Raw genomic sequence first — 10,767 nt, 5'->3', positions numbered from 1 at the left:
TAAATCTTTCAAGAGTATGATATCATGCTGTCGGGATCTGGCATACATAAGTCCAGGTTTCACTCTCAGAGTCTCGGAGGCACAACTGCTCTGGTGGCCGTGAAAAGTGTGTCTGCTATTGACTTCAGAGTTGAAGAAGCTCTTGGGGACTTTACCCTACCATTGGACAAACAACAAAAGAAGTTCTGAGACTGAGGCCCTGATCTCTCAGCACTAGTGACTCGAGAATGTGGATCACATGTTACTACATATCAGCAGTAGTGATTTTGCAAGTGGCAAGTAAAACTTGGTGCTGAGGCTTTGAAAATAAGGAGAGTAGTGTGTTCATCCAAACAGTGATTAAATCATGAATCTGGAGGAACCATTGTGATAAGTCAGGAAAATATATATTATTAGATTCATTTATTCACTATTTCACAGACAAATTTTTAAATTTTTTATAGACTGCACCAGCTAGTTTCTCAGGTCCCGAAAGCACAGGATTAGCCTATCCCCTGCATTCTGTTCTGGCTCACAGTATAAAGTTGTGCTGCTTTGAAGTTAACTTTGTAATATTGGCTAGAAAGTTCAGTCAGTTATGATATTTTGAAGAAAGTTTGCATGATTCCTCCCATTTTAAAAAACACTTTAAAAGAACTGAACCTTTACCAGAGTATTGAGTGGACAAAGTGGAGTAGATTGTCTTCATTTCTGACTGACCACATTTTTGACTCAGGAATAAATTTCCATTTTTATTAATATTTTCCTAGTAAAATATATTAAATATTATGCAAAATAAAGATCTTGTTTCTTTAGGACATACTAAAATCCAACAAAAGTCTATATTGTTTAAGAAACGTTATATTCTGGATGATTTTTATGATATCAATGTCCCAATTAAAAGGTGGTATCAACCATTGACTTTACAACCCTGATGCCAGGCATCTGGGAGAATAGTTCTTACAACTTCTTGAACACATAGATGATGGTTCTATCAGTACAGAACAATGGAATGAGTAGAAGAGAGATGCTGCTTCTGATGGAACTCAGCAGGCCTATACACACCAGTATAAAGGACAATACCCTGTATCCCAATACACCCTGAACCTTTCTGATGTTCTGATTTAATGCTTTTTCATTAGATTTTATATTGCTTATCTTATTTGGATTGCTATCAGAGTGTATCTACTGCTTATTTTTAAATGATGTCTCTGGTGTCCATTTCCTTATGCATCTAGCAGGTTGTACAGATTTCCCTGACCTAGTAAGGAATTATTCCTCATTGTTCTAATATAGATTATTTAAACCTTGGATCTTGGATGTGAAAAAAATGATTTTCACACCATATATTCCTCATTAATTGCAAATTTTCTAAATAATTTTCTTTCCCTGTTGATCCATTTTATAGCTAAAGCTTTAGTAACTTTTAAAGCATACTGGACACAAGATGTTCACCTCACCATAAAAAATGTGTGATATCTGGGTTAAGTTTAACTCAATAAGTAGATATGTGCATATGTTAGACTTCATAAAACCATTATAATCTGTGACTCCTACTATGCTGATTGGAATTCAAGTGATTATGTTCAACAACAAGATTAGGCATTGTCTCCTTCACTTCAGAATTCATAGCCACACTAAACTAGCTTTGGTTAGGTAACTAATTTGCAACAACTATGCTTGAGCATAACATGTTTTGAATTTTTATTTTATCCTGATTATTACTGAGGCCCATAGGCATTTTGTAAGCAAAATAAACTTTCAAAGAACCATATTACATCTATAGATTTTGGAAAAATTAGACAGGAAAGCCATTTTAATGGGTGATAAAAATACAGAAGTACCTAGCAGAATATTTTTGAATTGAATAGAAGTAAGAATATTGAAGATTTTATTGTTATGAATAGGCTCAAATTTTTCTTATTATGCAACATTACTTGGGATATTGATACATCTTCATGCTTAGTATAAGGCCATCACAATTAAATAATACTCATTACAATTAAAATTTTATTGTCTCTTAATCCCAGTTTTGTTTTACCTGAAATTTTACCAAATATTTAGAGAAAAGTCTAGTTAATATACCTAATATGGCAGATTTATGTGGCTAGTTCTTCAAAATAGAATGGATGTCATTTCCTTTGTATTTCAGCACTATTTACAGATAGATAGTAAAAGAAGAGAAAGAGAGAGAGAGAGAGAGAGAGAGAGAGAGAGAGAGAGAGAGAGAAAGGGGGAGAGACAGAGACAGAGACAGAGAGAGAGCAAGCACTATGTTGGGGGAGAGAGACTTGTTTTTTTCCTGGCTGCCAGGCTGCTCTGCCCCAAAATAATCCCACAGAAACTGTATTAATTAAATCACAGCGTGGCCTATTAGCTCTAGCTTCTTATTGGCTAACTCTTATATTAATTTAACCCATTTTTATTAATTTATATATTGCCACATGGCTGTGACTTACCAGGTAAAATTCACAGCATTTGTTTTCAGCAGCTCCATGATGTCTCTCTGAATCTGCCCTGCTTTCTCCCAGCAATCAGTTCTGTCTTCCACACCGACCTAAGCTTTGTCCTATCAGCAGGCCAAGGCAGTTTTTTTATTAGTTAATGGTAATAACAGCACACAGAGGGGACTCCCACATCAGCGCTAAGTGGTAGAAATGAGATTGGGGTAGGGAAAGATTCCAGGAAATGTTTTTGAAGCTTCATCTTACACTGATTTACTTATCTATTGATTTCCCAAAGCATAATTATTTTGAGATTTATACTTTTAAACAGTTTTATTCTTTTTTAAAGCAGTTCAGTAGTCTACATGTTACCTGAAGAGATTTATATCCACCAAGTTTTCTTAGGATTAAGAGTTCTGTAGTAAATTTATTTTAAGACATGAATAAACAATTTTTAGAATATTTTAATGGATTTAAGCTACAGTTAATCTACAATATAAAATAATTTCTAAAAATAAAATAAGAGGGGACAATGACACTGGCTGAATTAATGTAACTGAGTAAAGAATATGAAAAGCTCATATGATATTAAACATCTGTATGTTCAGCAGTAAACTAGGAATGAAGTGTTTGCAGCTGTGTCAGTGACCTTGAGAAGAGTTAGAAATTAATTTGGAAATATTCTAGGAAGATTCTGTTTTCTCTTGGGGATAAGGCTAAGACTATAAACAGAAAATTCAGTGAGGTTTTCTTTTTGTTATAAACGTACTTAAATCTTTGCATTGGTAATTTTTATTATTGTGTAATCAGCTTAAGTATCTCGATGAATAATAGCATTGGAAAATTAATTACTTCATATTCCAAATTCATATGCATTTGACATCTTGATTGAAAAACAAACTACATACATTGCTCTCCTAGATATAAAGGCACTTACTGGGCACACAAGAAGGCACACAGAGTACAGGCATTCTTTACACAATCCTTATGATCTTCTATCCTCAAAATCTATATGGTGGAAGGAGAAAACAAGCTCTTCAAAGTTCTCTGTCTTTCACATGTAAGCCATAGCATGTACCTGTGTGAATACATATATAAACAAGCACAATAATAATAGTAATTAGTAAAGTATTTTTTAAAAAATTAAAGCACTTGACAGTAGTGTGTATCCATGTTAATATAGAGACATTCAAGGAGAAAGTTTTGTGTTGAGCATTAAATACATCCAGAGTTTTTAGATTCCATTAATTATAAACTTTTAAGATGCTTTTTTTTTTTTTTTTTGGTTTTTCGACACAGGGTTTTTCTGTAGCTTTGGAGCCTGGAACTAGCTCTTGTAGACCTGGCTGGCCTCAGACTCACAGAGATCCACTTGCCTCTGCCTTCCGAGTGCTGGAATTAAAGGCGAGCACCACCATTGCCTGGCAAGATGCTGATTTTTTAACACTGTGCAATAATGAGTTTTTCTTTAAGTTCTGTAGTACCAACAACATACAAAAGTTGTTTTTAGTACTTATTTGTGTCTTAAAAGCTATTACTTTGTATGTCAAATCCATTCAGTGGATTATAACAAACCTATCCATAAGGCTATGAGGTTTGATTATTTACTATATGAAGTATTAAGAATATTACTAGGGTAGGTTCTCCACTTATTAAAATTTTCTCCAAAGTCCGCCAGGACTATTTAAAAGTTCTATTATATAAGGATTTTTTTTGTATTTTATTAGATTGACTTTGTGTCAATCTTTTGTATTATTTTGTTTTATATTTTAGAAATTTAATTAAAATAAGTTTAATATAATGACACAAAACAAATTTGACACCAGAAAACTAGCAAATATAAGGCTTGTACTTGCACTTATATGAGACAAAACAGGCTTCAAACAGTACAGGAGCAAATTGAAAAACATCACAACTTAGTGAAAATGATATAACACAATTTTCAAAATTAAATAAGAAAAATATAATCAGAATTTTTAGTGCAATCGCTAGTATGCTTTGCTCAACAAGTATTACAACATCATCAAAAATGTATCGTGCATATACAATATCTAAACAATAAAATTACAAAATACACATACTGAAATATATGCATGCAAAGCTCCAAAATAGGCAGCACATTATTTTGTGGTAGTATAATCTTTAACATAATTTGTTATATTGTCAAAACATGCAAAAAGTAAAGGGTTAAGTCAACCATGTTCTACTGGAATGACTCACATACAAGATTGGTGGGTCTTGATTAGACTTGAAAAGAGGTAAATAAGATATAAAATTGTGTGGATAGGGAAGTTAAGAGGTAGATCTGATAGAAATGGATTATCACAAAAAATGTTAAATAATAAAATGTTTAAAATTTCAATAGTGGAAATGCATATGAAAGGCTGATATATTTAATTACATTTTTTACTAACTTGGGTTAGATGAAATTACTTTTATTTATCCATTAGGCAAAATTTCAAATAAAATAATTTTCAGATTCTCTTGTACCATCTAAGTACATGTAGTAGATGTCCATATAAGTCAAAAGAAAAAAATGCTATATTAGCATATTCTACTGATTTTCAGACTTTTCTTTCTCCAAAATCTGCTTAGAAAATACACTTGCATATATTCTTAAATTTCAGGAAGTCCATTGTTTTAATGTTGTGACAGTGGCTCTTACATACTTTTATTAAATTCATTTTCTTAACAAGGAGTCAGAATCCTATTACTTGGTTACATTACATTATTGAGAGTTTGTAGGGAAAGGGGAAATAGCAAGAGATCATTATGTCTATTTTTTTCTAATCAGACTCTTGTTGTGTCTGCACACTTTTTAATATCTTGATCTACTAACATTGGCAAAGGAAACAATGGCTTTGGGAAGCACCTTTATTAGAAATAAAGAGTAGTGATTTAAAGAAAAATTTCTGGTTGTCTCTGCTCACACACTCAGAACTACATTTATAAGTCCAGAGTAAAAAAAAAAGGAGAAAATATCAACACTAAAAATGAGGGTTATATTTAAATACAAGTTCCTATCTCTTCAAATCTGAGACACACCTGGTCTCTTCCATATCCTATTTAAAAAAATGTGTAGTAACTATGTGTCTAGACCAACTTTCATTCCAGATCTTACATGTGCATCTGACTACAAGCTTCTGTAAAGCAAAGGACAGTGTCATTAAGACAAAAAGGCAACCTACTGACTGGGAGATCTTCACCAACCCTGCATCAGACAGAGGTCTGATATCCAAAGTATATAAAGAAATCAAGAATATAGACATTAAAATTCTAAATAACCCAATTAAAGATGGGGAATGAAATGAATAGAAAATTCTCAACAGAAAAATTTTAAATGGTCAAAAGATACTTAAGGACATGTTCAACTTCCTTAGATATCAGGGAAATGCAAATCAAAACAACTTTGAGATGCCATCTTACACCTGTCTGAATGTCTGAAATCAAAAACACCAATGATAGCCTATGCTGGGGAGGATGTGGAGTAATGGGAACATTCATGTATTGCTGGTGAGAATGCAGACTTGCACAACCACTTTGGAAATCAGGGTGGCAGTTTCTCCGAAAATTGGGAATCAACCTATCTCAGGATCCAGCAATACCACTTTTGGGAATATACCCAAGAGATGCCAATCATACTACAACTAGTTCATAACAGCATTATTTGTAATAGCCAGAACCTGGAAATAACCTAAATGCCCCTCAATGAAAGAATGAATAAAGAAAGTGTGGCACATTTACACATTAGAGTACTACTAAGCGGTAAAAAAAAACAATGGCATCTGGAATTTTGCATGCAAATTGATGGAAATAGAAAACACTATCCTGAGTGAGATAACATAGACCCAAAAATATGAATATGGTATGTATTTACTCAGTAATAGATTCTAGCCATAAACAAAGGACATTGAGCCTATAGTTTGCAATCCTAGAGAAGCTCAGTAATAAAGTGAACAAAGAAAAACATATATAGATCCTCCTGGAAATTGGAAGCAGACAAGATTGCAAGGCAAAAGTTGGGATCATGGGAGTGTGGGTGGGGTGGGGAAAATGAAAGAGGAGGAGAAAGAAGGGGATCCTAATCCAAAATCCCCCTGTTGCATGACTCCCGAGGCTTTGCAAGCCATATCTCTAGTGGAAGAAGCCTTAGCTACAGCTAGGGTAAAACAGATTGATTATTCCTTACCATGGTCCTTGTTAATCTTTGCAACATCCTACACCCCTACAGCATGTCTATGGCAACAGGGAATGTTGGAATGGTTACACTTACCACACACACAGTCAAAAATGTTAGCTGATTATCCTTATATGTGCTCCTTACTTATTAGTAAAGGAAGACAAAAATCCAGAGAAATGTTTGGCTATGATCCAAAAATTATTGTGACACCATACAATAAAAATCAAGTAGATCAACTGATACAACATAATGAGGACTGGATATTGTCCCTGCAAAGTTTTGTGGGACAGATATTATATCATTTTCCCAGACATCCTTTAGTGGAATTTGCTAAGCATATTGAGGTCATTTTTTCCTGTCAGGGTCTCTTCTGAGCCCTTAGAAAGGGCCCTCTGTATTTTACAGATGGTTCTTCCTCAGGAAGGGCTGTGGTTTTTACACACGGGGGTGCTGTGCATGTGGAGACAGGAACCAGGTCGTCTACACAGCAAGCAGAAATTCGAGCTGTAATTTTAGCCTTCAAAAAATTCCCCCAGACATTAAATTTATATTCAGATTCTAAGTATGTGGTTACACTTTTTCCAGCAATAGAGACAGCTCTATTGTCTGGAAGATCCCCTATTCTCCTCTTGTTACAAGAGTTACAGCGGTTAATTCATCAGAGGACTCAGAAATTTTTTATAGGACACATTCGAGGACATAGCAATCTCCCTGGGCCTTTAGCTCATGGCAATGCTATGGCTGATTTTTATACACAAGAAGGTGCATTTACAATACAAGAAGCTCAAGAGAGTCATGCTGTGCATCATCAAAATGCATTAGTTTTAAGAAGAATGTTTAAAATTACTAGAGAACAAGCAAGACACATTGTTAAACAATGTCAGCAGTGCCCTTCTGTACATCATCCCTTAAAAATGGGAGTCAACCCCAGAGGGTTGAAACCTAATGTGCTATGGTAAATGGATGTAACACATGTACCCTCCTTTGGAAGGTTATGCTATGTACATGTGACTGTTGATACTTTTTCTCATTACATAGTTGCCTCAGCACGCACAGGAGAAGCTATTAAGGATATTATTCAACATCTCACTTTATGTTTTCAGATCATGGGAATGCCTTCACAGGTAAAGACAGATAATGGTCCTGCTTATGTTTCTAAAGCTTTTGAAACTTTTTGTGCACAATGGCACATTGTACATACTACAGGCATCCCATATAATCCCCAGGGCCAGGCTATTATTGAAAGAACACATCAAACATTAAAATTACAGATTAAAAGGCTTCAGAGAGCACATGAATATTTTGCTCCTCATCATTTATTATCACATACCTTATTTGTATTAAATCATTTAAATACTAATGATAAAGTATTGACACCTGCAATGGTGCATTGGACCTGTGAGTTTAATTCTGTCCTGCCAAAAGTCCTATCGAAAGATCTGTTGTCTGGCCAATGGAGCAGACCAGACGTCCTAATAACATCAGGACGAGGGTGTGCTTGTGTATTTCCATAGGATGCCGACTCCCCATCTGGATACCAGACAGGCTCGTCTGGCCGGTGCCAGGAGAGGCGATGACAAAGGAGGAAGCTGCAGATATGGACAGGACATCTGATGTGTCAAATGAAGAAAATGAAACTAACCCCATAACGGACTCTGTAAATCACCTGGACAAAAGTTAAACACCTCGTAAAGGAAGCCAAAAGTCTGCTCATTCAACAGGGAAAACCCCTAAAACCCAGCCTGTATTTTCTTGCCTTTTTAGCTTTGATATCCGCTCCCCCTAAAGCACAGGGAATTGCATATTGGGCCTATGTTCCTAGTACCCCGATTCTACAACCCGTTGGTTGGCTAGATTGGGAGCCCATCAGAATCTTAACCAATGACACTAGGAGACTGGGAGGTGCTCAAGACTCTGATGCAAGAATTAGTTCGTCTTCTTTAACAACATTTGAGGGCCGTTCTGATTCCTTGCCAATTTGCATTATGCTCTCTGGAACGGTACCAAGATTTTGCTTGAGTTCGGGCTATAGAACTTTTCTTACTGACAGTCCAGATAAGGAAAATGCTGGTAAGAGATGGATTTGGGAAATTCAGATGGAGACCCTAGGAGAATCCAATTATAAAGAAAAGTTTGAGCAGGTCTCATTCATGCCTATTGAACCATGTATTCAAAAATATCGGGATAAGGATCAATTTTGGGACTCAGCTATTAATAAATTTCCTGCATTGCTAACTTGTGGCTTTCCAAATGCGGCCACCAAATATCAGCCTAAGGATTCCTCCTATGAAATTTGGGATTATTCTATATCTTCAAGTCAACAATATGTTTATGAAAATTATATAATCACTTATCAGGAGAAATTTCATCACTATAAATACGTAGGGGTAGGAGAGCCCTTGCGAAGATGGTTTTCTCCAGGCTTTGTGGAGCCTACATGGTTTGCCAAAAAAGGAAATATTACTAGGAAACACTCTGACCTGTATAGATTACTTGCTGCTGCTAATATGTTTCTGGAAAAAAGACCTAAACATACTAAGTCTGAGCCCATAGGACTCAGGGCATGTATTTCTTATCCTAATGCATTGTTATTAGCTCAACCAGCTTTTGTTAATATTACCAAAGTGAATAAGTCCTATCAAGTTGTTTGTCATTCCTGTAAGCTTACTAATTGCATTACTTCAGCTGAACCAAAAGATCTGAGTGTTTTGCTTGTTGTTAGATGCCCACCTTTTGTTATGCTGCCTGTGGAATTGGGTGATGATCCCTGGTATGATAATCCTGCACTGCAAGTTTTGAATACATTAAGGGATCTGGTGTGGCCTAGGCGGTTTGTGGCTGCACTTATTTTGGGCATAACAGTGTTAATATCGATACTTACTACTTTCAGTGTGGCCACAACAGCCTTAGTACAAGAAATTCATACTGCTCATTATGTAAATACATTAAATAAGAACATTATGGCTGCATTGTTGGAACAGGCAGCGATTGACAATAATTTGGAGGCAAAAATTAATGTATTAGAAGAAGTGGTCCTTGCTCTTGGACAGGATATTGCTAATTTGAAAACCACCTTATCCACATGTTGTCATGGAAGCTTTAAAGCAATCTGTGTCATGCCACTGACTTATAATCGCTCAGAGCCATGGGACAAGGTGAAAGCACATTTGCAGGGTATTTGGCAGGATAATAATATTACCCATGATTTAACTGCATTACAGAAAGATATTTTCACTATTAGTCAGGCTCATTTACAAGTAGGAGGTCTACTGGATTTGGCTAATAAAATTGAGTCAGGAATTAAGGCTTTAAATCCATTAGATTGGGTGCAGTATTTTGTTCTCATTGGAATAGTCATTTTATTAGTACTGTTGGTGATTTTTCTGTTCCCCTGTCTCCTTAACTGTCTTTTCAGTTCAGTAGCCTAAATGAAACAGGACGTGGTCAAGTTGCATTTTAAAAATAAAAAACGGGGACCTGCCACATCCACGGCTGTCACGCCGGTGTAGCAGAAATGCTGACTGGGCGAACTGTTGCCATAGGATCGGGACCTGCGCTCCACGGAGCTGTGCCCCAGGCTGTCTCTTGGCAATCAGCTGTGGTCATGATGTTACCTGAGTTGCCACCTGCACTGACTCATCCTTGCTGCCCTTGGTGCCAATATGGCTGTCTTTTCCTTGTCTTTCTGTTCTTTGTGATTCTTGCATCTTGCCGACAGATCAGACTATTCCAGGAAGTTGCTGATACAAACAAGACTGCTGAGGACATTTTGAGCTCTGCCCCACCATTCATTAAAGCCTTTAAAGAAGTAGCCAGTTCTGGGAATTGGGAGTCACCGTTAGGATAATTCCTTGATGATGTAGAGTAAAAGGAGTTTCTCTTATCAGGAGAAACCTTAGAAGCCTTCTGCAGAAAAACAGTTGCAGCAGTCCCCACTAGGCATCTACCTGGGGAATACGTGTGGTTGCAAACAGGAGGCCTATGAAGCCTTTCTTGTGGGCAGAAAAAGACCGAGGCTGATAACAACATCTGAGCCTGAGAATCAGAAAGGGAGGAGGGTTGAGGTCAATGGTGTGAGACAAGTTTCAGAGAAGTTTGAGATCATGTCTTTGAAATTTCCTAGCAGAATTTTTCACAGGAAGATAGTGGCCATCCCATCTCCCA

The 10,767-nt window shown here is 36.3% G+C and overlaps 1 protein-coding gene across 1 annotated transcript; it reads left to right on the top strand.

Annotated features, from left to right (window-relative positions):
- Window positions 1-8,176: 8,176 nt before the first annotated feature.
- On the top strand, window positions 8,177-10,211 carry LOC148122313 (endogenous retrovirus group K member 25 Env polyprotein-like). Its single transcript, XM_087905926.1, has 3 exons — window positions 8,177-8,279; window positions 8,368-9,758; window positions 10,146-10,211. Exons 1-3 carry the CDS (start codon window positions 8,177-8,179, stop codon window positions 10,209-10,211), a joined length of 1,560 nt encoding a protein of 519 aa, XP_087762052.1.
- The last annotated feature ends 556 nt before the right edge of the window (window positions 10,212-10,767 follow it).

This window comes from Myodes glareolus, chromosome 4, assembly GCF_982192425.1.
Source record: "Myodes glareolus chromosome 4, mMyoGla1.1, whole genome shotgun sequence".
NCBI classification, from domain to species: Eukaryota; Metazoa; Chordata; class Mammalia; order Rodentia; family Cricetidae; genus Myodes; species Myodes glareolus.
This window is presented reverse-complemented; position numbering and strand designations above follow the sequence as displayed.

Bases quoted from the DNA above. Each gene is read 5' to 3' on its own strand.
- LOC148122313 (XM_087905926.1), top strand. From the start codon at position 8,177: ATGACAAAGGAGGAAGCTGCAGATATGGACAGGACATCTGATGTGTCA. The intron at 8,280-8,367 runs GTTAAACACCTC...TTGCCTTTTTAG, and splicing joins TGTAAATCACCTGGACAAAA to CTTTGATATCCGCTCCCCCT. The intron at 9,759-10,145 runs GTGAAAGCACAT...CTGTTGCCATAG, and splicing joins GCTCAGAGCCATGGGACAAG to GATCGGGACCTGCGCTCCAC.